The 27,965-nt window shown below is 49.6% G+C and overlaps 1 protein-coding gene across 1 annotated transcript in view; it reads right to left on the bottom strand.

The window, feature by feature from the left end:
* Positions 1 to 240: 240 nt before the first annotated feature.
* The window catches only part of ADAMTS10 (ADAM metallopeptidase with thrombospondin type 1 motif 10), a 48,923-nt gene continuing 21,198 nt past the window's right edge, over positions 241 to 27,965 (bottom strand). The window contains exons 9-24 of the mRNA XM_056844581.1: positions 27,337 to 27,483; positions 27,080 to 27,221; positions 25,414 to 25,521; positions 24,513 to 24,658; positions 24,101 to 24,164; positions 23,009 to 23,111; positions 21,523 to 21,656; positions 19,776 to 19,899; positions 18,556 to 18,636; positions 14,148 to 14,311; positions 12,472 to 12,598; positions 10,633 to 10,762; positions 9,495 to 9,699; positions 7,268 to 7,444; positions 4,028 to 4,184; positions 241 to 350 (exon numbers count right to left, since the gene is read on the bottom strand). Of these exons, the coding sequence (XP_056700559.1) occupies positions 241 to 350; positions 4,028 to 4,184; positions 7,268 to 7,444; positions 9,495 to 9,699; positions 10,633 to 10,762; positions 12,472 to 12,598; positions 14,148 to 14,311; positions 18,556 to 18,636; positions 19,776 to 19,899; positions 21,523 to 21,656; positions 23,009 to 23,111; positions 24,101 to 24,164; positions 24,513 to 24,658; positions 25,414 to 25,521; positions 27,080 to 27,221; positions 27,337 to 27,483 (2,119 nt within the window). The remainder of the gene's footprint in view (positions 351 to 4,027; positions 4,185 to 7,267; positions 7,445 to 9,494; positions 9,700 to 10,632; positions 10,763 to 12,471; positions 12,599 to 14,147; positions 14,312 to 18,555; positions 18,637 to 19,775; positions 19,900 to 21,522; positions 21,657 to 23,008; positions 23,112 to 24,100; positions 24,165 to 24,512; positions 24,659 to 25,413; positions 25,522 to 27,079; positions 27,222 to 27,336; positions 27,484 to 27,965) is intronic.

The raw sequence follows: 27,965 nt of genomic DNA, 5'->3' as shown, positions 1-27,965 counted from the left end.
CTCAAAATCCCCACCCCACCCCCTGTCCTCAGTGCGCGCATCAGCAGTGGTTTAATGGAAGTCCGTAAGAAACAGGGAGGGCGCAGGATCTTGCGTGGCCGCGTCGCTTGCTCGGAACTTGTTGGCGATCCTCGGGGGTGCGGGGCAGCCAGGCGACAGAGGCGGGGTGGGGGGGAGGAGTGGCGCGGCTGCCCCTCGCGGGCTTTTTCCAGTTTCCTTGCGGCACTGATCGCGCACGACTTAGTGTCCCTGGCAGGTTTTGCAGCAAATCTGTCGGAAGTAAGGCCGGCTACAGAACTTAAACTTCAGCACCAAAGGACAGTAGGCGACCTTATTCACATCTTTGCATTCTGGAAGAAGAAAAAGGGAAAAAAGAAATGAAAGACAGAAAGATAGAAAAAGAAATTCAGGGACACTATCGGACCCAAGCTGGGGTGAGGTGAGTCTAAAGCAGAGGAGGATGTCCGTACATAAGTGCCATCAAGACGCAATCATAGAGTTGGAAGGGACCACCAGGGTCATCTAATCCAACCCCCTGCACAATGCAGGAAATTCACAACTAACTCCCCCCCACACCCCCAGCGACCCCTACTCCATGCCCAGAAGATGGCCAAGATGCCCTCCCTCTCATGATCTGCCTAAGGTCAAAGAATCAGCATTGCTGACAGATGGTCATCTAGCCTCTGCTTCAAAACCTCCAGGGAAGGAGAGCTCACCACCTCTCGAGGAAGTCTGTTCCACTGAGGAACTGCTCTGTTAGAAAGTTCTTCCCAATGTCTAGACCAGGGGTCGGCAAACTCATTAGTCAAAAGAGCCAAATATCAACAGTACAACGATTGAGATTTCTTTTGAGAGCCAAATTTCTTAAACTTAAACGATATAGGTAGGTACATGTTTATTAACTTAATAAACTTTAATTAAAGTTTTAAGTCTTAATTAAACTATAGGTACACTGAATAAAACTTGATATCATACTTAATAATGATCTTTTTTATTGATAAAAATTAAATTGTAAGTCCCTGCCATTTCCCCCTCCCCGTCCGGAGTCCTCGTCTGGAGGCCTGGTCTACAGCCATAAAAGCCTATTGGTAGACCTGGCCTCCGGCTGAGTCCCATTGGGAGGCCAGGTCTACCCATTGGCTTTCTTGGCAGTAGACCAGGCCTCCGGAGGTCCATAGAAGCCAATTGGTAGACCTGGCCTCTGAAGGGGGACTTTTTCCCCCTCCTCAGAGTCCAGGTCTACCGCCAAGAAAGCCAGTGGGTAGACATGGCCTCTGAGGAGGGAAAAAAGTAAGGCATCCTTAAAATTAAATCATGACAATGACTGACAAACACTGTACATTTTCCCCATCTGCATTCTCAAAACTCTGCAGGGGGGCTTATTGTTGAGTTGTGCATCTGAGTGGCAAATCCAAGGCAAAACATCCCATTCATAAATGGCCAATAACCCCCCATGCAGAGTTTTGAGAATCTGGATGGGGAAAATGTGCATCTGAGCGGCAAATCCAAGGCAGAACCTCCCATTCACAAATGGCCAATAACCCCCATGCAGAGTTTTGAGAATCTGGATGGGGTAAAATGTGCATCTGAGTGGCAAATCCAAGACCACCTCCTCCTCGCCGCCGCCTGGGCTCCTTCCTACCTTCCCTCAAGACCCGACCCAGGCCTGCCCCGGGCAGACACTGACGGGCCCCGTGCCCCACTTACCTCTGAGCCCGGGGAACAGGCGGAGCAGCGCGGCTGGAGCGCGGCGTGGACGGAGCCAAGCCGCGGTGCCGGGCCGAGCAGGGAGGGGCGAGCGACTGGGGCCCCGACAGCCATCCCCGACGGGAGGGCAGGCCGGAAAGGCGTTCTCCTGGCCAGCATTGTGGGGCTGAGAGGCGAGACCGGGAGCAACCCGGGGCAGGGCAACGCCCCAGCGGGCCGGTGTGCAGACGTCGACGGCTCCAGCACCAGGCAGCCCTTACAACAAGGGAGGGGGAGCCAAAGCGGGGCGGCCTAGAGGAGGCCCCGGGGGAAGGTAGCTCTCGGGCCGGTCGGCCGGTGGGAAGATGGGCCCAGACGGACACCAGACGGCCCCCTGACCAGACCACCCGCCAGAGAGGAAAGGGGCGGGGCTGGAAACCGGGAGGGCCCTTGGAAGTTCGGGGAAGGTGTAAGGGGCGGGAAGCGCTTCAAACCCCCGCCGGCCAGCTGGGTGGGACTGAAAAGAGCCGCACTCAAGGGCTCAAAGAGCCGCATGCTTTTGCGACCCGTGGTCTAGACAGTAACTCTTTTGATTTAATTTCAACCCACTGGTTCTGGTCCGACCTTCTGGGGCAACAGAAAACAACTCGGCACCCTCCTCTATATGTTTGTGGCTTCCTAAAGGCACCTGGTTGGCCACTGTGTGAACAGACTGCTGGATTTGATGGGCCTTGGTTTGATCCAGCAGGGCCTTTCTTATGTTCTTATGACAGCCCTTCAAGAACTTGCAGATGGTTATCATATCACCCCTAAGTCGTCTCCTCTTTAGGAGCTCCTTCAACCCTTCCTCATAGGACTTGGTCTCCAGACCCCTCCCCATCTTGGTTGCCCTACTCTGGACACGTTCCAGCTTGTCTACATCCTCCTTAAATTCGACTTACAGTGACCCCAGCAAGGGGCTTTCGAGGCAAGTGAGAAACAGAGGTGGATTCCCATTGCTTTTCTCTGCCAAGCTTTCCTTGGTGGGTTCCCTTCCAAGCACCAACCTTGTTTAGCTTCTGAGATCTGGTAAGATTAGGCTATACCATGCTGCCTTTCCTCCCCAGAGGGGAACAATGACCCTGAAATTTCAGTAGAGGACAAGGAGGTCCACCTTGCTGGCTCTGGAATGGGCCTGGCTGATCTCCCTCGGGCAGAAGCATGATTTCTTTCACCGTTCTTCAGCTTCTTACATTCTATCTCCAAGATATTTGGCTGCCCTCAGTGGCTGCCAAGGGCACTTTTCCCCCCTTATTTTCCATACAAAAAGAGCTTTTCTCTTCCCTTATGTTCAGTGTGAAGTATGAATGAACAGTTGTCTCCCCTGCTTTCTCCCCTTTAATAAAGTGTGTATGCTTTGGCCAATTGTTTCGGTTCGCTCACTTTTCGCTGCCGGTTTTGTTGATGCGTTTTCTCTCACCCACACGCTGCATGTTTTGGACCACTAACCCTTTATGCAATTGATGTCATTTATTCATTTTCCTATATCTATATATACACCATATGCAAAATTCTGATTTACTGTTCCGCAGATGACAATGCAAAAATATGCTCGTTTTATGTGGGTGCAAGGATTACAGAAAATTACATTTATTTATTTTACTGGCCTTGTATCCTACTCTATTTCCCGGCCAAGTCCGGGCTCAGAGCAGCTAACAGTCATAAAATATAATGCACATACATTAAAAACATAATACATATAAATTAAAAGCTAGATCAAATAGTAGATTATTAACGCCATTTATGCATCGCTGTTTCCTCGTGGTCACCCCGCCTTGATTATGCACGCATTTTCTGACCGTCAGAGGTCGCCTCGCTCTCCCCTCGCATTTCTGAGCATTTTGCCCATGTTTTCTGGCTCTGTGTTTAGCCAGCATCCAGAAAACCCGGGGGGAAAGTACGGGGAGAGAGAGACGACCTCTGATGTTCGGAAAATGCATGCATAATCAAGGCAAAGCCCCGAAGTAGTCAGCAGGTTGACTGCGAGGAAACAACCATGCATAAATGTCCTCAGTCAGTTGGCGCTATTATTCATTGCAGGAACCCATGGCGAGCCTGGGAAAAAGCTGGCCCCCCAGTTATAATATATAGATTGAAATTACAGAGGGGGGAAGGAAAGGGAGGCCAGCTGCGACTGATACTGTAGCTGTCCTCGACCGTAGGCCTGGCAATTAAAGAACTGCGGGTTCAATTTGCGAAGGGGAGAAGCCCAACGGAAAGGCAGGTTTGGGGTTCGATCAGCAGGGAAGAGAAACGTGCAATTAATTATGGGGGGGGGGGAAGCCATCTGAGGCAGCTTTACCTTCAGGGTTCTCAGTCGGTCCAGAATCACACCTGTTCTCACACTGCTGTGCCATGACCGGCCTCAGAGACTCCACGCACTCGCCGGACGGCTGCCCAGTGTGGGACATGCACTGGACTGATCGCCTCTGCTGACCAAAGCCACACTTCCCCGAGCACTGTGGGAGACAATGAGGAAGGAAGATACAGGAGGGTTGGGATGAGCCATCCACGAGTCATTCCTTTGCCCAGTCTTCTCACCCTCCCTCGCCCATTTATTTATTTATCTACAACATTTATTGGTCGTCTTTCTTCCTCACGGAGCTCAAGTCATTTTTTTGGGGGGGGGGGGGTGTTTAGCTGTCAATTCACAGTAATAAGAGCAATGTAAAGATAATATTTTATTCTTTGTAGCATGTGGTCACTGCCCTAAATGTGAGGCTCTCACCTGGCTCTCACCAGGGCGGTGTCCCTACTAAGTCGTCTTTGGACTATCACGGTGATTAATTCAACATTAAATTCAACAACAACTAAAGAGCTGAAGAAGACTTCAACGAAATGCAGCCATGATCTAGAAGGCGTGTTCTCCCTCCTTGGAATTGTCTTTCTTCTGATTAATTTAGCCTACATTGTATATTACAGGACTGTTCTTCCTGTTTAGGATTGTGGTGAATGTACACTGGATGGAATGAATATGAATGAATTTTGTAAATATAATATGAGCAACGATTAGTAATAATTTAGTAGTTTAGGTTTATATATCTTTGTTTAAATGTTTATGGCGTTAATAAACATTTTCAGGATACGCTTAATTTGTTATTGATCTGAAGTGTTGCTACACAGTTATCAGTTTATACTATTGCAACACTGGTTGTATATTTGTATTGATATTGTCAATTCACAGCTGGCTTATGGCAACCCCATAGGGTTTTCAAGGCAAGATACCTTTCGGAGGTGGTTTGCCATTGCCTACTTCAGTCACGTCCCTGGTATTCCTTGGAGGTCTCCCATCCAAGTACTTCCCAGGGTCGAGGCGGCGAGTGTGTGACTTGGCCCAGGGTCACCCAGCAAGCTTCCAGGGCGCGAGTGGAGATTCGAACCTGGGTTTCCCAGGTCCTAGTCCGACCCCTTAACCACTACACCATGCTGGCTCCTCAAGGCGGCTTACAGGCATAGATAAAATGCATCAAATAAAATACATTCAAAACATAAAAACCAAAATTTAAAGTCACAACTCAGGGCTGCTACTAAACTTAACCAAATGCACTTCTAAATAATAAACTGTCTTCAGCTGACTCCTAAAGATCAAAAGTGAAGGGGGACAGGCGTACCTCACCGGGAAGGTTGTTTCGTAGTCGTGGGGCTGCCACTGAAAAGACCGTCTCTCGTGCACCCACCAAACGAGCTTCTTTGATTGATGGGACAGTCAGGAGGGCCTTTCCCTGAGATCTTAATGCCCAGACAGGAACATATGGGAGAAGGGGTTTTCTTTAACCGCTTCCACTTTGTACCAACCCCTCCTATCTCTGGCATACCCATTCTCTAAGATTATTTCCCTAATATTATTTTGTATGTGCTTGTTTTAGGAACAGGCATGGCCAAAGACAGAACCGGCGTGGAGAACTGGGTTTGATTCCCCATTCCTACGCATGAGTGGCGGACGCTAATCTGGTAAACCGGGTTTGATTTCCCACTCCTACGCATGAGCGGCGGACTCTAATCTGGGGAACTGGATTTGTTTCCCCTCTCCTCCACATGAGTGGTGGACGCTAATCTGGAAAACTGGGTTTGATTCCCCACTCCTCCAAATGAGCGGAGGACTCTAATCTGGAGAATCGGGTTTGATTCCCTGCTCCTCCCCATAAAGCCTGCTGGGTGACCTTGGGCCAGTCACAATTCTCTCCGAACTCTCTCAGCCCCACCTACCTCAGAAGGTGTCTGTTGTGGGGAGAGGAAGGGAAGGTGATTGTAAGCTGCTTTGAGACTCCTTAAAGGTATAGAAAATTGGGGTATAAAAACCAACTCTTCTAATACTCTTTTTTATCATGGGAACTGCCTCTGGGCTCGTGCAGAGTGCTTTTACAAAGCCAGCAGCTGCAATCTTTCACTGTGGTGAATGATGAAAGGGGCTTGAGACATTCTGGGGAGGGTGCCTGTCTTGACCCCCAGCCCTTCTGTTTCTAAGAATTAAGGGGCTCTTTCTTTTTGATGGCATTGTGTGAATGGTGGTGGAAATCCTTGTCACGTCCCAGCCGACTTAATGGCAACCTCATAGGGTTTTTCAAGGTAAGAGATGAGCAGAGGTGGTTTGCCATTGCCTGCCTCTGCGTCGCGACACATGAAGCTGCCTTCTACTGAATCAGACCCTTGGTCCATCAAAGGCAGTATTGTCTACTCAGACCGGCAGTGGCCCTCCAGGGTCTCAGGCAGAGGTCTTTCCCATCACCTACTTGCCTATTCCCTTTAACTGGAGATGCCGGGGATTTCAACCTAGGAACTTCTGCATGCAAAGCAGATGCTCTGCCACTGAGCCATGGCCCCTCTCTATGGCTCTCCAGGGTCTCAGGCAGAGGTCTTTCACATCACCTACTTGCCTAGTCCCTTTATTTGGAGATGCCGGGGACTGAACCTGGGACCTTCTGCATGCCAAGCAGATGCTCTATCACTGAGCCATAGCCCGTCCCCAAACTGTATGTATACATAAAGCTGCCTTATGCTGAATCAGTATCCCTTGGTCCATCAAAGTCAGTATTGTCTACTCAGACTGGCAGCGGCTCTCCAGGGTCTCAGGCAGAGGTCTTTCACATCACCTACTTGCCTGGCCCCTTTAACTGGAGATGCTGGGGATTGAACCTGGGACCTTCTGCATTCCAAGCAGATGCTCTGCCTTGAGCCACAGCCCCTTAGCCCTGGACCACACTAGCATGCCTTTTCCGACCATCAGAGGTCGTCTCACTCTCCCTGTGCGTTTTGTTGGCATTTACCAGATTCTGGCTAAAACAGCATCTGGAAAACACGGGCAAAATGTGCGGGGAGAGCAAGGCGACTTCTGACGGTCGGAAAAGGCATGCATAATCAAAAAGAAGCCCTGAATTAGTCGGCGGGGGTGACCGCGGGGAAACGCCCCTGCAGAAAAGGCTTTTGTTAACCTTCACTGGCTCTTTGCCCTTGAGCATGGCACCCCCTAGTGGCCCGAGCCAGAGAGGCCCTTGGGTTGGAGCATGCAGCATCCGCACAAAAGTAGAAGATGAGATTTTTGTACCTCTCCCCATTCGCCAGTCACCCACCGTGGGGGCGGGCAGCGCCGGAGGCTGCACCGGATGCTGGTGGGGGGCTTGGAGTTCTCAGGACACTGGGAGGTCGGCAAGGTTGAGGCGTGGTCGCCGCTTTTGCACAGCACGATCCGGTGGCGGAAACCCGGCCCACAATTGGGGGTGCACTGCAAGAGAGGGAGGCGTTAAAAGAGGGAGCGGCCGACCTCATGGGAGCCCTTCTATCAATACATACATGGGGTGGGGAACCCACTTGTCGACCCATGGAAAGATTGCTGAACTACAGGTTGAGAACCCCCCCAAAAATTGTTGTTACCTACAGCAGCCCTCCTATCTGGAATGTCCCCCACCCTTAACAATCTGAGATAGACTGCTCCTGTAAACAGAGGTTACACTAAGCTATCCTAGCTATTAGCCACTGATAGACACTTATGCTGTACAAGAATGTATTAGAAGGGGGTTACTTGGCGTTGTATTGTACTTTATGTGTGGGTGTTAAGTGCCATCAAGTTGCTTATGGCTCATGGCGACCCAATGAATCAATGTCCTCCAAAATGTCCTCTCGTTAACAGCCTTGCTCAGGTCTTGCAAATTGAGGGCCGTGGCTTCCGTTACAGAGCCAATCCATCTCTTGTTGGAACTTCCTCTTTTCTTGCTGCCTTCCACTTTTCCTAGCATGAATGTCTTTTCCAATGAGTCTTGTCTTCTCGTAATGTGCCCAAAGTATGACAGCCTCAGTTTAGTCATTTTAGCGTCTAGGAAGAGTTCAGGCTTGATTTGATCTAGAACCCACTGATTTGGTGGTGCACGGTCTGTGTAAAAGTCTCCTCCACACCACATTTCAAAGGAATCTTTCTTCCCGTCAGCTTTCTTCATTGTCCTACTTTCACACCCATACATCAATCAACCAAGTTTTATTTCGATACAAAATCAGCTCTGGATAAAAATCAAAGTTAGGTTAAAATAATAAAATAAAATAATAAAAGTTGATTATTCTGGGAGGGATGATTTGAAGAAAAGGAGGAAAGATCTTCTATGGGAAAAAGTTTTCAGTTAGCCGTTTACGAATCCCACTAGACCGGAGGCAGAATTTGGCTGCTTGAATGGTTCTCTCCTGAGAGGAGTCTGCTAAGAGAAGGGAAACTTTAGCTTCTTCCGATCTCCCAGGAAAGGATGACAATATGGGGAGAATGTACTGCGATCTTGTCGTTGTAGAAGGGACATTGCAACGACACGCCCATACACAGTAATAGGGAATATTATGGCATCAATTAATTTGGTCTTGGTCGCCAGTGACACATCCTTACACTTTATATCTTTTACTGTTTGGAACTGTAAGCCACCATAAGCCACAAAGGAAAGGTGGGCTCTAAATAATTAAATAAATAAACAGAAGAGTCTTTTTGTGAGGCAGACCATCTAGTCCTGCAGCCAGCCAGATCTGTCCTGCCCTGCCATTTGTCCCTAGCGTCTGGTATACTGCCTCTGAATATAGAGGTTCCATTACTAGCCATGGATTGTCTGCAGTAAGCACCTAAGAATTGTCTAATTGGGATAAGACAGGGTCCACCCAAGCCAATATTCTCCTTCCAACCATGGTTGGATAGATCATAGAATCATAGAGGTGGAAGGGACCATCAGGGTCATCTAGTCCAACCCCCTGCACAATGCAGGAAATTCCAAACTACCTCCCCCCCACACCCCTAGTGACCCCTACTCCATGCCCAGAAGATGGCCAAGGTGCCCTCCCTCTCACAATCTGCCTAAGGTCACAGAATCAGCATTGCTTACAGATGGCCATCTAGCCTCTGCTTAAAAACCTCCAGGGAAGGAGAGCTCACCACCTCCTGAGGAAGCCTGTTCCACTGAGGAACCGCTCTAACTGTTAGAAAATTCTTCCTAATCTCTAGATGGAAACTCTTTTGATTTAATTTCAACCCGTAGGTTCTGGTCCGACCATCTGGAGCAACAGAAAACAACTCGGCACCCTCCTCTATATGACAGCCCTTCAAGTACTTGAAGATGGTCATCATATCACTTCTCAGTCTTCTCCTCTTCAGGCTAAACATACCCAGCTCCTTCTGCAAAGCCCAGAGGCTTCCCCAGTTGTTTATCCCCAGAGGTATACTGCCTCTGGACATGGAGTCTCCATGGTTAGCTATCATGGATAGCAGCCATCATGAGAAAACAAGACCGTCGTCAAACAGAGAAACTCACCTCAGACCAATCCAGGGCTGCCCATTCCGGGGGGCACGTCTGGTTGTTGCAGGGTTCCAGCATGTGGGGGCGTGGCAGGGGACATAAAGAGTCATCCAGGGTTTTCTTTTCAGTGGAAGAGACCTTGCGCTGGCAGATCACGCTCCGGGTACGCACCCCCTGGTTGCAGCTACGGCTGCATTCAGACCAGTTCCCGATCACCCATCTAAAGGAGGAGGAGATGACAGCTGGGATGGGACCGTGGCTCAGTGGTAGAGCATCTGCAGAAGGTCCCAGGTTCAATCCCCTGCATCTCCAGTTATAAAAGGGCCAGGCAGCAGGTGATGTGAAAGACCTCTGCCTGAGATCCTGGAGAGCCGCTGCCAGTCTGAGAAGGCAATACTGACCTTGATGGACTGCTTCATGTGTTCATAATCATTTAAGTACAACATTATCTGTGCCATTTCAGAAGCTCCAAGGAACCTCACAATCCATCAATTTAAAACAGCAATAAAACTAACAACCCTCCCCAAAGAGCAGCATAGTAGCAAGAAATAAGCAACTGCGTAAGAGCAATAGATACAACACCAGACGAAAAATCCCACTAGGGAAAGAGTAAAATAACCCACCCCCTGCAACAGGGTTGCCAACCTCCAGGTACTAGCTGGTGATCTCCGGCTATTACATCTGATTTCCAGCCGATAGAGATCAGTTCACCGTAGAGTCCAATTGACAAAGCGGCCATTTTCTCCAGGTGAACTGATCTCTACCAGCTGGAGATTGGTTGTAATAGCAGGAGATCTCCAGCTAGTACCTGGAGGTTGGCAATCCCAACCTGACCACCAGCTGGGCATCTAGATGCCGACTAACAGCTGTTTCCTGGGCCCGCTTCCTCTTTTTCCATCCCCACTCCTGTGCCTCCCCAAAACCCTGAAACATTCCTAGAGATTAATTTTTATTATTCCTGGAATTTCAGGAGGGCTCTGGGTCCTTTCAGGTATCCCCAAACAAACCCGAAACAGTTAATTTCGGATATAATTTTGGCTCGGGTATACCCGAATGCACACCCCTAGTTTCCCTAACGTTCTCACGCACACACACCCCTTCCACATGGAGCTCCACCCTGACACAACAGGGATAACCCAGGGGCTGAACTCACGCAGGGGGGCAGGGCTCCGTGTTGCATGGTCTTTGCCTCTCTGGGAGCTTGGTTTCCGGGCTGCAGAAATGGTTCAGAACTGTAGCGCTGTCCCCTTGTTTCTTGCATAGGGCTGATTGAACTTGACTGCCTGTAGAATGGTCGGGGAAGAAGAAGAGGAGTTTGTTTTTATGCGCCGATTTTCTCGACCACTTAAGGAAGAATCAAACCGGCTTACAATTACCGTCCCCTCCCCAAGGGGAAGGGGTGAGAATAAAGCAGACCCCCACACAACGCTTCCTGGGTAAATGGTTCTTGTCGTCCCAGTAGGAACCACCATCCCTGAACCCCCAGAAGAAATATTTTTACAACAGGAGTGATAAAAAGGGACGTGTGTACACCAGTGGTTCTCAACCTGGGGCCATATGACACCCCCCGGGGGCCCCCAGGTATTCCAAGGGGGCCACAGGTGAAGACTGTGTAAATGGGGGGCCCACGGCACGAGACTAGGGGGCCACAGAAGGAAGGGAGAAGAAAACAGAAAAGTGACCGACAAAAGTAAACAGAAAAGAAAAAAGAAATCAGAGAAGTGAAGAAAATAGAAAACAGTGGGGGAGGCGTTGTTCTCCCATGTATGTGAACGTTGTTGTTTATTAGAATGTTGTATTCCCTGTTTGTGGGGTATTTTTTTGTAAATTTCTGTTTCCCAATAAGAACTGCATGTGTGCATTTCGTGTGGCTGTTTATGCTTCTTTGTCCCTTGGCTATTTACAAACAGAACATTTAAATAGCTACCGGTAGGACGGGGGGGCCACAGGAAGGAAATAAGGTCGGAAGGGGACCACGGTAGGAAACGATTGAGAACCACTGGTGTACACTACAGAAAGGTCACGGTGTGCTACAGGGAGTGTATGTCATTCCAGTTTTGTATAGTTAATTATACCATAGGAGGTTCCAGTTAAACATTAGAAAGAAATTTCTGACAGTCAGAGCGGTTCCTCGGTGGAACAGGCTTCCTCGGGAGGTGGTGGGCTCTCCTTCTTTGGAGGTTTTGAAGCAGAGGCTCGATGGCCATCTGACAGCAATGCTGATTCTGTGAACTTTGGCAGATCATGAGAGGGAGGGCAGGAAGGGTTGCATCCATGTTTGACTCTCGTGGCCCTTTCTTGCATGCCTAGGGTAATGCCGATCACCACTTTGGGGTCAGGAAGCCAGATTTTCCTCCAGGCCAGATTGGCCAGGGATCTTGGAGGGATTTTATTTGTCATCTTCTGGGCATGGAGTAGGGTTCACTGTGTGTGTGTGTGCGGGGCGGGGGGAGGAAGTTGTGAATTTCCTGCACTGTGCAGGGGGTTGGACTAGATGACCCTGGTGGTTCCTTCAAGCTCTATGATTCTATGTGTTATGTGTTTAAAGCCAGGTTTCTAGTCCCTTGGGCTGCCCAAAAAAATATCTCAGAAACCAGAGAAGTGGTCGAAAGAGGGCCAAACTAGGTGAAATGCTGTCAAAACTGAAAACAGCAGCAAACCATTAAATGCACTGTGCTCTTTATAAAGAACTGAACTTTTAAAAATCTGGGATGGCAGACGATTCCTAACGCATTGGCTCCACTTCAGAGAACAAGGCCAGACACTTGGAAACTCCAAAATCCAGGGAGACATCTGGATGTAAACAGGCTTTCTCCAATTCCCTAGCTAATGTTAAGAATTCTCACAGTTAAACTTGTATTAACTAACAGAACACGATTTGGAGAGAAATCAGAAAAAAGGTTAAGGAACAGGGGAAGCACTTGATTCTAACAGGAATCTGGAGTGAACTCCACTGATTTCCCTCCAGGAACCCCCTAGTAAAAATTCTTACCTCCAGCGCAGATGGCTGAACATTTTGTCCACGGGACGTACTGCCACACGTATTGGGCCACAGAGCTGCGGGCGATGGGAGCATTGAACTTGTATCGAACCCCTTGAAATTCTTCCCGCACGAGAACCTACCGGGGGGGGGGGGAATGGGATGGTGGAAACAACATCACAGCAGGCTGATGTTCTCCCTTGTGGGGTACTGTCCCTGAAGAATATCCCCCTCTCGTTCCAAAGGACTGCCCAAGTGTAATTCGGCATGGGAGAAAAGCTCCCAGAAGATGTTTTCAAGCAAAAGGAAGGAGGGAAAGAAAAAGAAGAAGCGTTGGTTTTTATATGCCGACTTTCTCTATCACTTAAGGCAGAATCAAACCGGCTTACAATCGCCCTCCCTTTCCCCTCCCACAAAAGACACTCTGTGAGATAGGTGGGGCTGAGAGAGCGCTTAATACAACTGTGACTTGCCCAAGGTCACCCAGCTGGCTTCATGTGGAGGAGTGGGGAAACCAACCCGGTTCACCAGATTTGCCTCCGCAGTTCGTGTGGAGGAGTGGGGAATTAAACCAGTTCTCCAGATCAGAGTCCACCGCTCCAAACCACCGCTCTTAACCACTATACCACGCTGGCTCATCGAACATGGGCTCGCGAAAACCAAATTCTGTGCGCAAATTCTCCGCGCTGTAACTTTCTTCCAAAATACACATGGTTCAGTTTTGACTTGTCGCTCCTCGCGCTGATGAATATCGGGTGGGAAGCTTGTAAAGTAAATTACTCCCGCTTGAAAATTTCGGGTTCGGTTCGGCTGTTGATCAGTCTGCGCCATCTTTTGCTACAGCATCCTACTCTCCAGCACCCCTCTTGTTCCAAAGCAAATAAAGCTTACCTTTGTACGGGAAGGGGAAATGGGGGAGGTTCCTTAAGAAGCTGAGGAATTGTTTTCAGAAACCTTGGCAGTTAGGTTGCCAACCTCCAAGCAGTGCCTGGAGATATCCAGCAATTAAAACTGATCTTCAGACAAAAGAGATCAGTTCCTCCGGAGAAAATGGCTCCTCTGGGTGGTGGACTCTATGGCATTATATCCCGTTGAGGTTCCTCCCACACCAAACCCCACCCTCCACAGGCTCCACCCCCAATTCTCCAGGTATTTCCCAACCCAGAGTGGGAAATGTTGGCTGAGGAAGATTGGGCCTTGTTTGTGCAAGTTAAATGAGACCCCCCCAACACACACACCAGTTACACCTCTCCTTCACAAAGGTGAGAGATGTCACTTGTGGCGAGAGATGTAACTGGCAAGGGATGAGATCTTTCGAATTCTACATCTGAGTAACAAAAATGAGAAGCATGCATACTGGATGGGGGATACACTTCTGGGTAACACTGCGTGTGAACAAGATCTGGGGGTACGAGTGGAGAGTAAACTGAATATGAGCAGTCAGTGTGATGCAGCAGCAAAAAAGGCTAGTGTGTTCTTGGGGTGCATCAACAGGGGAACAACATCCAAATCGCACGATGTCGTACTCCCGCTGAACACTGCATTGGTGAGGCCGAACCTGGAGTACTGTGTACGGTTTTGATAACCTCACTTTAAAAAGGACGCGGACAGATCCCAGCTGCAGATATTTGTGTGTGAAACCATACCTGCCACCCCACCCTCACCCCCATTTTGGCAGCAGCACTAACCATGATGATGAGGGTAGCGTTGGTTGGACCGAGAGCCTCCAGAGACTCTGGCTCATCCTGAGAGCGCCGGTAGTGGAAGGCGGTCCCACCAATGTCAAATCGCCGCGGAGGGTCTATCGAGAGCTTCCCGTTGATAAAATACTCGTTGTTTTCTCCTCTCAGAGCTGCAAGGGCAAACCAAGAGAAAGTCTCTAAAGAAGCAAGGAATCAATATTCTTCTGGATATTTTATATCCAGACACACACAGAGAGAGAAACAGAGACAGAGATCTATTGTCGAAGGCTTTCACGGTCAGAGTTCATTGGTTCTTGTGGGTTATCCGGGCTGTGTAACCGTGGTCTTGGTATTTTCTTTCCTGACGTTTCGCCAGCAGCTGTGGCCGGCATCTTCAGAGGAGTCACACTGAAGGACAGAGTCTCTCAGTGTCAAGTGTGTAGGAAGAGTAATATATAGTCAGAAAGGGGTTGGGTTTGAGCTGAATCATTGCCCTGCAAAAAGTATCAAAGGTAATGTACTTTTTTTTGATACTTTTTGCAGGACAATGATTCAGCTCAACCCAACCCCTTTCTGACTATATATTACTCTTCCTACACACTTGACACCGAGAGACACTGTCCTTCAGTGCTACTCCTCTGAAGATGCCTGCCACAGCTGCTGGCGAAACGTCAGGAAAGAAAATACCAAGACCACGGTTGCACAGCCCGGATAACCCACAAGAACCAAAGAGACAGAGATCGTTTACCCATGGGTACTTTCACTCATGTTCACCCCCCCACCCCGGTCTGTCTCAGTTGTTCCTTGGAGTTACGCATGAGTTTTCCCTCCATTAGAGATGACCTCGCTACCAGCCCGCACAAATCCTGGATCTTCCAGTTCCTCTGTTAACCTGATTCTTCTCTCTCCCCTGAGTTCAGCCTGGGTGAAATCTCCGTGCATAAGGCAAAGTGCAGGACACACAAGCTTGGTATCGCTCACAGCCAATTACAAAGCAGCATGTCCAGAGGTGGGGATTCAAATACTTCCTGCTTCCTAGGACAGTGATGGCGAACCTTTTAGAGACCGAGTGCCCAAACTGCCACCCAAAACCCACTTATTTATTGCCAAGTGCCAATACGGCAATTTAACCTGAATACTGAGGTTTTAGTTTAGAAAAAACAACTCATACATTCACATATTTTGCGTTAAAAGAAAAACACAATAACAGAGCTTTCAATGATGCAAACTTTTACCTTTCAATAAACAGTTGTTTGTATTTGGCATGCATCTCTCCAGGACTCGTCCTCTGCTCAGCCACCAGACATTATTGCTAGGGTTGCCAGGTCTCCAGCCACCACCTGGAGGTTGGCAGCCCTAGTAGAGGAAGGGAAGGGGGAGGGATGGAGAAAGGAAGGAACTGGGAAAGGAAAGAGAATGAAGGAACTGGGGAAGGAAGGAAGAAAGGGGGGAGGGATGGAGAAAGAAAGAAAGAAAGAAAGAAAGAAAGAAAGAAAGAAAGAAAGAAAGAAAGAAAGAAAGAAAGAAAGAAAGAAAGAAAGAAAGGAAGGAAGGAAGGAAGGAAGGAAGGAAGGAAGAAAGGAAGGAAGAAAGGAAGAAAGGAAGGAAGAGAGAGAGAGAAAGAAAGAGAGAAAGAGAGAAAGAGAGAAAGAACGAAAGAAAGAAAGAAAGAAAGAAAGAAAGAAAGAAAGAAAGAAAGAAAGAAAGAAAGAAAGAAAGAGGGGAAGGAAGGAACTGGGAAAGGAAAGAGAAGGAAGGAACTGGGGAAGAAAGGATGAAAGGGAGGAAGGATGGAAGGAAGAAAGAAAGTGTCCTGGGTCGGGCCTCAAGCCCAACCCAGGACTTGCTCCAGGGCGCACACCCGAAGTTCTCCCCCCCTTACCGGCAGTTCTGGGGAGGCGGCGAGGCGACGGTGCGGGACGGCGGAGATGTTGGGGCCCAGAGCAGCAGCATCGGTCACCTCCCAGCTGGGAGGGGGCAGGGGAGGAGGGGGCGGCAAGAGCGAGGGCGAGCGCGCCAACACTCGCGACCCCGCCAGCCTGCAGGCGACCTTAGGGGGCAGGGAGGGAGAAGGCAGAGGCCACGCAGCCACGCCCGAGCCAGAGGACTTGAGGGTGGCTCCGACTACCCCACAAGCTTACCGCAGGAGTCAGGGATGAGCGCGAGTGGGGGAGAAGGGGAGGATGGTGGGAGATGGCAGGCCCTTCTCTGGCGGACGCGCGGCTGTTGAGGGGCCGCCTGGCCCTCCGCGAGCGCCCGGAGGAGGCGGCGGCGGGCGAAAACGGCCGGGGGAGAGGCGCCTGAGGAGGAGGACGATGGCGGCGGCAGCCTGGAGCTGGACTTTTGGGAGCCGACTGAGGGGGACGAGGAGGAGGAAGGCGGCGAGGAGGAGCTGCTGCTGGAGCCTGGAGGAGGAGGCCCCGCCTCCTTGCTGCTGGCAGAGAGGGCTACGCGTGCCGGAAGTGGCACGCAAGCCATAGGTTCGCCAACACGGTCCTAGGATCTCTTTCTGATCAGAAGAAAGGCTTTTTAAAACCAAGACTTGGCTTTCTCCCCCTTTCTTTTCAGATTGCTCCATTTTTTGTTTTATGTTCTTAAAATGCTTTTTTATGCGGCGATTGGGTTGGGGGGGGAACTGTTCTCTCATACAGCCAGTTACAAAGCAGCATTTCAAGGGGCGGGGATTCAAATACTTCCTGATTTGAGCTTGGAGACTGCTGGTACATAGACTCCCAGCAGGAAAGTGTGGGTCCAGCGAGCAATGAACTTCCGGTAAAACTCCCAGGCATAAACAACCAGAGACAGACAGTTTCAGAGGATAGGTGTGTTGGTCTGCAGTAGAACAGCTACATTTGAGTTCAGTAGCACTTCAGAGACCGACGAGATTGTCAGGGTATACGCTTTCGAGAAGCAAAGCTCCCTTCGTCAGATACAAGTAGGACCAATGCTCGAAATCTTATACCTGAAAAATCGTATCGGTCTCTACGGTGCTATCTAGAGAAGAGACAGAGAAGGCCACAAGACCAAGTACTGCAGGGTCATTCATAGGGATGATACAGAATTTTGAACGCTCTCTGGCTAGCTTTGAATATCCCCGTCTGGATTTCATTGCTCTGTGGTGAGAAACATACTGCTAGTAGTCTTTCCATAAGTTTCTCTTTCCTGATGCTCACTTTTCCCCTGCTAAAAATTAACACATTTTTCAACGCTATTTTTTGTGTGTGCCCCTTTTTGTTGTTGTTGTAAATGGCCTCTTGTGAGTCTTTTCCATTAGGTACAGGCTGATTATGCCTGAAAAATATCGTTGGGATTCAACCTTTTGATACTCATTTATATTTTAATCAGTTTACTGCTTCCGGATGATGTTTTTGTAGATTCATTTGTATTCTCTGCCACGTCGCATGTTTTTAATGTGCAACTTATAGGGAATTTGTAACACGACATCTGTTGTTTGTAACAGATGGTCGCGTTGATTTATGGATGTCCAAACAACCTTGAACAAGGTGTTTGTTTTACAGGAAAATTGCCGGCGGGCAATGACTTTTTCGTTTCACTTGAAATTCCCTCAGTGATCCCTCCTTCCCGACCAATGTTTTAATTGCTGTTTTTATGTCCTGTAGGTATTTTAACTCTGTTTTTTCACTTGTTTTAATGAAGTGTGTTTGGGGTGTGTGTGTCGTTTTTAATGGTTTTAAAATGTGATTTTATCATGCTTGTTTGGGCCCTTGTGAAGACAGAAAGGCAGGATACAAATTTCGTAGATCAATAAATAAACCGAAGCGGGGTTTTATTTATAGGTTTTAATTTGTAAATTATTTATTATGATTTTTTCAGATGTATTGTATTTTAACTGGAACACTATGAATGATATTATTGATGTGAGCCGCCCTGAATCCAACTCCCATCAGGAAAGGGCAAGATAAAAATCTAATAAAATGGATTTTTAAAAAAAATCTGTGTCAGAACAGCACAGATGAGAAATTTAAAGTCATCCCTAAAGGCCGAATGATTGCTATTCCCCACCCCCCGATAAGAAAGAAGAAGAAGAAGAAGAAGAAGAAGAAGAAGACACCCTGTGAGGTAGGTGGGGCTGAGAGAGCTCTAAGAGAGCTGTGACTTGCCCACGGTCACCCAGCAGGTTTCGTGTGTAGGAGTGGGGAAACAAATCCAGTTCACCAGATTAGCCTCCGCCGCTCACATGGAAAAGTGGGGAATCAAACCCGGTTCTCCAGATCAGAATCCACCGCTCCAAAGCACTGCTCTTAACCACTACACCACGCTGGCTCTCCCAAAGGAAGGTTTGGGATTTAGGATGCAGGGAGGGTGAAGGGGTATAGAAAGATGTAGTTGGGCGAAACAGTGGGAGGACACCTGAAGGGAATTGGGGGTTAGGGTCCTTCTTCAAGGTTCTCACCCAAATAATTCAGAGAAATATTGAGTTCTCGGACATCGATATGCACCGACCCTTTGGGGATCCATATTACCTCCTCGTAGCCTGGAAGACAAAGAAGGAGGATATGAAGGTTATCTAATTTCCCCCTATTCTTTCTCCTGACCCAGGGAAATTTAGTTGGAGGGTGGAAAATGGGGAAATAAGATAACTGGTAATCATAGGCTTCTGGCTGCCTTTCTCCCACCATTTAGCTTTTTTAGGTCTCTCTTGGCTTAGCAGCTAATTCCTCCCCTAGAAGTTGGAGCACGGGAGAAGGAGCAAAATCAGCCACTAACCAGAGAGACAAGCAGATGTACGTAAGAACATAAGAAAGGCCCTGCTGGATCAGACCAAGGCCCATCAAGTCCAGCAGTCCGTTCACACAGTGGCCAACCAGGTGCCTCTAGGGAGCCAACAAACAAGATGACTGCAGCAGGATCCCCCTGCCTGTGTTCCAAAGCACCTAAGACAATAGGCATGCTCCTTTGACGCTGGAGAGAATCGGGATGCATCATGACTAGTATTCATTTTGACTAGTAGCCTTGGATAGCCCTCTCCTCCATGAACATGTCCACTCCCCTCTTAAAGCCTTCCAAGTTGGCAGCCATCACCACATCCTGGGGCAGGGAGTTCCACAATTTAACTATATGTATGTAAATGCCATTGAGGCAAAGGTAGCCAAAGGCTCCTGCCTCCTTCTCTCAGTGTGTGTTTGCCTACGATCCCCGTCAGCCTTCTCATCCTGTCCCAGGTGGAAAGTCTTCAGAATTCTCATCAGGTAGCATCTGGCTATCTCTTCACAGGGTGAGTACAACACATAGCCAGAGCATGTTCTCACTGATGATCCTGGCTTCCATCAAGCTTTGCAATTTGCAAGGCAGATGAACATTTTGGCAAGCTGAGCAGAGGTTCAGCTGCCAGTCTTCCTCCCCCACACTTCACGTATGTTAAAAGCATCACTTCATTGGGCTGTCATTCTTTACCTTCTCCCCCCCGCCCCCGTTCAATCCCCAGCATCTCCAGTTAAAGGGACTAGGCAAGTAGGTGATGTGAAAGACCTCTGCCTGAGACCCTGGAGAGCTGCTGCCGGTCTGAGTAGACAATACTGACTCTGATGGACCAAGGAGCTGATTCAGTAGCAGGCAGCTTCATGTGTACTCTTCTCTTCTTGGTATTCAAGCTAAAAACAAGATCACCCTTACCTCCTTCAGGCAATGAGTGGTTGAAGATCCCTTCAATGGTTTCGCAGGAGCTTCCATCTCCCCCACACACCCGGCACTTGTCTTCCTTCGTATCCAAGCCCAGGATGCGGTCGCAGCCCACATGCTTGTAAGAGAGAGCCAGCGTGTTGTATTGGTTAGCATGTCAAACTAGCGTCAAGGAAACGACCCACCCGCGTTCGAATCCCCATCCTGCCAGGAGGCCTCTCGGGGTGATGCTTGGCCTGCCACAATCTCTCTGCCTAGCCTACCTCACAGGGCTGCGTAAGGACAAAATGGTGGAGAAAACAGCCATGCACACTGCTCCAAGCTCCCTGGAGGAAGAGCGGAATAAAAATGTGAAACGAAGAGTGGAAGAGCAGAATAAAAATGTGAGAGCCAGCGTGGCGTAGTAGTTAAGAGCAGTGGACTCTGATCTGGAGACCCAGGTTAGTTTCCCCACTCCTCCAAATGAGCAGTGGACTCTAATCTGGAGAACCGGGTTCAATACCCCACTGCTACACATGAGTGGCAGACTCTAATCTGGAGAGCCGGGTTCGATTCCCCACTGCTACACATGAAGCCAGCTGGGTGCCCTTGGGCTAGTCACGGTTCCCTCCGAACCAGTTCAGTGTAGTGGTTAGAGTATCAGACTGGGACCTCAAGTCCCCATTCTGCTGTGGAGACTCACCAGGTGATCTTGGGACAGTAACACATGCTCAGCCTAACCTACTTTACAGGGTTGTTGTGAAGATAACATGGAGGAGAGGAGAATGATGAAAGCCGCTTTGGGTCTACATTGTGGAGAAAGGCAGGGTATAAATGAAGTGAATAAATATAATGAATATAGCTGAAGACTGGGGGCAGATAAAAAGTAGGCTGGTTGGTTGCTGGGCAGGAAGGAGAGAAGGAAGCAGGGAAAGGGAAGGATATGGGGGTTGCCAGGAGGAGAGAAAAAGGAAACAGTGTAGGGAAGGGATTCAGGGGGAAATGATGTGCCCTCTGCAAGTTCTTGTGGGTTCCCCACCACGCAACTGGGCTCAGCCCGGCAGCCAGCAGCACACAACGGGGCCACAATTTTCTTGGGGAGAGGCTGCCAGGGGGAGGGAAGGAGATAAATCTGTTTGCAGGGGGGGTAGATAAAGGTAAGTTGGCTGGTGGGTGGGAAGGAGAAGGAAGCAGGAAAAACGGGGGAGGCTACGGGGGCTTTGAGGGAAGGGAAAGAGGAGATATTGGGGGAGGAGAAATTAGATGCCCCCCGCCGATCTTTATAGGACCCCCCTCTTGTGCTTGTCTTAAAAAAACTATCTAAAGCTTATAATTATATCTTTAAGGAGTGAATTTCACAGACGGACATAAATCAAACACTGCTGAATCAGCCTGAATGTCATCATTTGTCCAAATGTTCAAATATCTGTTTCCTACAGTGGCCAGCAAGGCAACCACGTCCTGGGATTTGCACGTTCATAACGTCACAGGCTCCTGCCAATAGGCACCTTCCATGGGCTAAACTGGTCCACTGAACCACATGAACTTCCAGCAGGGAACAGTTCTCCTCTGTGGCTTGCCCCATCCTGAGATAGACTGCTCCTGTCCATAAAGGTTCCACAAGGATACTGTAGCAGGACAATTTGCCTCCGAACGCTGCCACCCCCTGTACTGGTTTACACTCCAGAAACTGCACCCCAAACCCTAGTCACAACAGCCCGTTGGCCTGCGAGGCGTGGCGCTTACAGCGAGGGGCGCTCACCTTGCATTCTCCGCTCACGCAGATATCGTTGGAGTCCTGGCGGCAGAGGGTGCCGTCCACCACGGCCGCAGCACGTTCAGTGTAGAAATTGAAACCTTCTGCCAGGCAGTTGAGTGAGCAGGACTTGACCCCTCCTGGTGGGAGAGGAAAGGGCTTCAGTGGAGGCGAAGATGTCTTGAAGCAACAGTGCCTCTTTGAAGAGCCAAGGGGCTTTCCTGAGAATTCCCTAATTGCACCGATTATAGAATCATAGAGTTGGAAGGGACCACCAGGGTCATCTAGTCCAACCCCCTGCACAATGCAGGAAATTCACAACTACTTCCCCACCTTTTCCAGATGCTGTTTTAGCCAGAATCTGGAAAAAGCTGGCAAAATGCACAGGGAGAGCGAGGCAACCTCTGACTGGTGGAAAAGGCATGCATAATCAAAGGGAAGCCCCGGAGCAGACACCGGGGGGTGTGTGACTGCGGGAAAACATCCCTGCATACAAGGCGAAGGTTGCAAGCTGAATTCCGAAGAAGGCCGAGACAGGCGGTTCTCTTATTCCATTTGGTTTTGGGCCTGCAGGTTCAGAGACATGTCATAATCCAGAGAGACAATGTGTAGACAGAAGGGTTCTGATTGTCGTGGGCAGAAATCTGTGTAACGTGGCTGTAAACAGTCCATATTTTGAAAGCCAGCCATGGCTCCAGATGAGCTGGGGAATGGGTGAGACGGAAGCCATTTGCGGGCTGCCTAGCAACCTCAAAGCCATCTCCTTGGACAACAATAAAAATAGCTGCAATCCCTCTTTTCTCATTACATGTGGCTGGGTAGTTGACACACCCTCTTCGCCACAGTCTGGACGGACGCCGCCCGAATTTCTGGGAAAAACTGAAAACTGGCAACGGCTACGGTGGCGGAGCGGTGTCATTCTAGGGAAAATGTTTTACATGCTTTGCACGAGAAAGGGAAACAAGTTCAGTTTCAGACTGGAACAGGATTTGGGGGGGGTGTTCAGCATGGGGAATGAGCAACCATTGCAAAAAGGAAGGCTTGCGGATTCATTTCTCGCAAAGGGAGAAACAGAATTAAAGAGGAGATGTCCAAACAGAATCAACCAGCTGTCAAGATCTGGCCTCATCTCTGCAACCAATGGACGGACGAGAGTTGCCAGGCCCGCCTGTTCCTTCCGGAGAGAGCCTACGTGGTGTAGTGGTTAGGAGCGGTGGACTCTAATCTGGAGAACCGGGTTCAATTCCCCACTCCTCCACATGAGCGGCGGACTCTAATATGGAGAACCAGGCTGGTTTCCCCACTCCTACACATGAAGCCTGATGGCGATTGTAAGCCGGTTTGATTCTCCTTAAAAGGTAGAGAAAATTGGCATATAAAAACCAACTCTCCTTCTTCTTCTTGCTTTGTTTACCAAGATCAATATCAGTGTGTTTGGGGGAGGCAGGATAATAAATGACCAGGTTGAAGCCATGCCCCCGCCCACACTCACCCCCTCGGTACGTCTTCCAGGTGTAGTATTTTCCTCGGAAAGGGATGGTATCAAATTCAGCACATTGCACCTCCCGGAAGTCTTGTGAGCCAGAAGGGCAGTCCTAGGAGGAAAGAAAGACGTCAACGTGACCCACACTTGGCAAGCGGTTATTGTACTCTAAACCATTGATGGAAAAATATTGTGGCCGTGTGGGTTCATGGAAGGGTGGAGACAGCTTGGCCAGTAAGGTCAACAAATTCTTGAAGAATATCCAGCAATAACAATAATATTTATTTATTTAATTCATTTATATCCTGCCTTCCTCCCCAGTGGGGACTCAAAGCAGCTTACTTTCTTCTCTCCTCCACTGAATCCTCACAACAACCTTGCGAAGTAGGTTAGGGCGAGAGAGTGTGACTGACCCAAGGTCACCCAGCGAGCCTCATTGGCACAAAAGAGGAATTCGAACCTGGGTCTCCCAGATCCAAGTCCGACACTTCTTAAGAGAGCCAGCGTGGTGTAGTGGTTAAGAGCAGTGGTTTGGAAAGGTGGACTCTAATCTGGAGAACCGGGTTTGATTCCCCCACTCTTCCATGTGAGCGGTGGACCCTGATCTGGAGACCCGGGTTTGATTCCCCCACTCCTCCACATGAGCAGCGGAGGCTAATCTGGTGAACTGGATTTGTTTCCCCACTCCTCTACATGAAGCCAGCTGGGTGATCTTGGGCAAATCACTCTCTTTCAGCCCCACCTACCTCACAGGGTGTCTGTTGTGGGGAGGGGAAAGGAAGGTGATTGTAAGATGGTTTGAGTCTCCCTTAAGGGGTAGAGAAAGTCGGCATATAAAAACCAACTCTTCTTCTTCTTCAGAAGTGGGGAATCAAACCTGGTTTTCCAGATTAGAGTCCGCCGCTCATGTGGAGAAGTGGGGAATCAAACCCGGTTCTCTGGATTAGAGTCAACTACTCATGTGGAGGAGTGGGGAAACAAACCCAGTTCTCCCGATTAGAGTCCCCCGCTCTTAACCACTACACCATGCTGGTTCTCATGCAACAAATCCATGCAACAAATCTATGCCCACCACCGTCACAGAACAACCGCTGTACTCACGTCTGTGTTACAAGATCGGTAGCGCTTCCTTTCCCCAAGACAGTATTTCCCTCCGATGGTTGGTCTTGAGAAAGAGATAGGAAGAAAGAAATGGCTAGGTGCCAGCTACGGCACTATAAGGGGGTGACCCATGCACTGCTGTGGGATTGCAGCCACTTAATGCGCCCTCCCATGAGCCATCCATGCGCCAGAGGGTACATGCTCCTTTTTGAAGCACTGCAAAAGGTGACCTCAGCGGTTCCATGGTAGAAGTTGAATGAGGAAATGCCACCTCAAGTTATCTAATCCCCCCACTCCCCATCCTCACGAAGGCCAAGCTCTCTGGCCGCGCATTCCCTTCTCACAGCTCTACACACATTTCCTTCTGAAGCATGGCAAAGGATGCACTGAGCTCCTTTATGAGATTACTTACCGGGGACTGTCGCAGTAGCGGATGGATGAAGAGACGCCGCCCCCGCACGTCCGGCTGCACTCTCCCCAAGAAGACCAGGCCCCCCATGCTCCGTCCACGCCTTCTGGCTTCGTGCCAAAGGGTACACATTCTCTTTTGTAGCACCACTGCGGGGGGTGGGGGTGGTGGGAAGAGACAGATAATTGCAGAGACCCAAAGGAGGCCACGAAACTATTCGTCTGCCCATGCTTCTGCCTCTTTCCTTACCAGCCCCCTTCTGTTCTCCACCTGTTTGTAGCATAACTCATAGAATCATAAGAGTTGGAAGGGGCTATACAGGCCACCTATGATGTAGTGTACACTGTATTTAATTTTTTTTAGGTGAGAGGAAACACTGAAAGCAGGCAGCACGGATTCTGTCTGCACGCCTGTTCGAAGAGTATGGTTTTTGGATCAGTCTGGATATGGGATGTCCGGATAAGAGATACTTTAGTTCAAGGGTGGGGAACGTCAGGCCTGGGGGCCATTTAAGGCCCGTGGAATCATTTGGTCTGGCCCTTCGTGGGTCCTGGCAGATCTCTAGCTCAGAAGGATCTAAGACTGGTGATCCGCCCCGTCCCGCAGACAGGAATAGCCTGTCAAGGCAGATGTGAGTTTGTTTTGCCAAGAAAAGGAACCTTTTCCCCCCCTTGCAGAAGAGTCATTAGCTATGGAGCTCCTAGGACCACCCAAGAATCTGTGTTAACCCCTTCCCACCTGGGCCATGGAGAAACATATTCTCTCTGTACTACAAGAGGGCTGGGGGAGGAAGTGGCGACAACAGCTACCGCAGACCGACACGGCTACCCTCTGAAACTGCCTCAAGGGTAGTAGGGCACACTGTCTCTCCCTCACCCCCAGCCACAGACCCATGGCCACTTACCCCCTTCTCGATGGTGTTAGTTTGGCAGATGGTCCCTTCCGCGGCAGGGATGCTGTTGGTGATACAGCGGTTGCTCTTGCTAAGACACCAGAGCTCATTGCACACTTCCTGAAGGGTGAGAGAAGCAGCGGTGGGTGGGGTAGAGAAAATAGGGCCCAGGCAAGGGACGGCATGTGGGATTAGGATCTAGAATCATAGAGTTGGAAGGGACCATATAGGCCATCTAGTCCAACCCCCTGCTTAACGCAGGAGCAGCGTAGAGCATCCCTGACAAGTGCTTGTCCAGCCTCTGCTTAAAGACTGCCAGTGAGGGGGAGCTCACCGCCTCCCTAGGTAGGTGGGGCTGAGAGAGCTCTAAGAGAGCTGTGATTAGCCCAAGATCACCCAGCTGGCTTTGTGTGTAGGAGTGGGGAAACCAATCCAGTTCACCAGATTAGCCGCCGCCGCTCATGTGGAGGAGTGGGGGAATCAAACCCGGTTCTCCAGATCAGACTCCACCGCTCCAAACCATCGCTCTTAACCACTACACCTGGTCTGCTACACTTTTTAATATCACAATTGCATTGGGTTTAATTGCGCATCACGCTTCCCTTAAAAAAAAAAAGACTGTAGTACATATAAGTTTATACAGATAAGAAATATTTCACACAGCTGACTTAAATGTTCAAGAGCTTCCACATGTAACTGAACTACACAAACGGAATGCGCAATTAAGTCACTGTGCTTCTTTCTTGCAAATCTGGCAAGAATCTTCACAAATTAACCATTGGAGATACTTATATTTGCAACAGCGAACACGAGTTTTCCTTTTCAAGTAGAAAAACCAGGATGTTCACTGTATCTCTGCTCTGGGGCAATTCCTTGGGTGGTAAGTATGAACAACTAAGAGCCCTGTGGCACAGAGTGGCAAGCTGCAGTACTGCAGTCAAAAGCTCTGCTTGCGATCTGGGTTTGATCCTGACGGAAGTCGGTTTCAAGTAGCCAGCTCAAAGTCGACTCGGCCTTCCATCCTTCGGTCGGTAAAATGAGCACCCGGATTGCTGGGGGTAAAGTGTAGACGACTGGGGAAAGCAATGGCAAACCACCCCGTAAACACAGTCTGCCTAGTATAGGTTGGGATGTGACGTCACTCCATGGGTCAGTAACGACCCGGTGCTTGGACTACCTTTACCTTTTTAAATATGAACGTACTCCAACATTAGAAGAAGAGTTGGTTTTTATACGCCGACTTTCTCTACCACTTAAAGGAGACTCAAACCGGCTTACAATCACCTTCCCTTCCCCTCCCCACAACAGACACCCTGTAGGTGGGGCTGAGAGAGCTCTAACAGCTGTAACTTGCCCAAGGTCACCCAGCTGGCTTCGTGTGTAGGAGTGGGGAAACCAACCCAGTTCTCCAGATTAGCCTTCGTTGCGCATGTGGAGGAGCAGGGGGAATCAAACCCGCTTCTCCAGATCAGACTCCGCCGCTCCAAACCACCGCTCTTAACCACTAAACCACTATTGGTATATATCTGAACTGACACAACTTGACAGGCAGTGGACGAACACCCCCCCTCCCCGCCAAGCAGCCTACAGAGATGGCAGTCAAAGAGCACAGGAAGATGGGTTTAGATAGGCCAGTACCCTTTTGGAACCAAGAGTAAAAGCAGGAAGGCTTCTCTACCCCATATTTACACTGGCGAGATTTAACTCCGTACTGAAAACGGCACTGCTCATCCGCATCGTAGGCCTGGCCCGGCGCCACCGTCGGGTAGACAAAGTCTTGCTTGGGCGGGGGGTTGGTCAGACACAGTCCCATTCCGGAGCTAGAGGAAGGGACAACGGAGTGGACGTTACAGGGGCGGGGGAGAGGAACACGTTGCAAAAAAGGGAAACGTGATACGGTCGGGGGAGCGGGGTGGAGGGAGAGGGGATGCTTACTCCAGGAAGCTGGTGATATAATCCCGACTGCACGTCGACCACACAAACGGGTTGGTCTTCATAGTGATGTGGGCGGCCATCAGCTTGGCCGTCTCCTGCCCTCGGGAGCCGCAGCTGTTCCCGACTCCATCGTGGTTCATGCCAAACCTGGGAAATGTGACACCGGACAAGAAGGTGAGACACACGCGGACGCCACTGGCTTCGCAGCAAGGAAAGGCACGTCCGAATGCCCGTCTCGGCAGCTAATTAACCAGGCACTTAAGAGGCAGAGGCCGGTCACTCACAAAAAGGCTCACGGGCACACTACTTTCAAGCACCCAAGCCAAAAGGAAGCGTAGAAAATCTACAAAATAAATAAATGCATCCATGAGATTTGAAGGAGGGAGGGAGAAAAATCTCTCTCACAGGACCGATACAGGCACGGAAAGGTGCGCGGGAGGAAAACTGGTGCCTCTGTTATGAAGCAGCAACTTCAATTCAGTTTGCACAACCTGAACATCAAGTTCTGAAGACTGGAGACAGGGCATTTTCGGTGGTGGCACCTTGTTTCTGGGACGCCCTCCCCACCTGGAGCCCACTTAACTTTCTGGTAGGCACAAGGCCAAAACACGTCTTTTCACCTAGGCTGT

This window comes from Euleptes europaea, chromosome 2 (genome assembly GCF_029931775.1).
Source record: "Euleptes europaea isolate rEulEur1 chromosome 2, rEulEur1.hap1, whole genome shotgun sequence".
In the NCBI taxonomy this organism is placed as follows: Eukaryota; Metazoa; Chordata; class Lepidosauria; order Squamata; family Sphaerodactylidae; genus Euleptes; species Euleptes europaea.
Note: the sequence above shows the minus strand (reverse complement) of the source record. Positions and strands in the feature narration are given on the sequence as shown.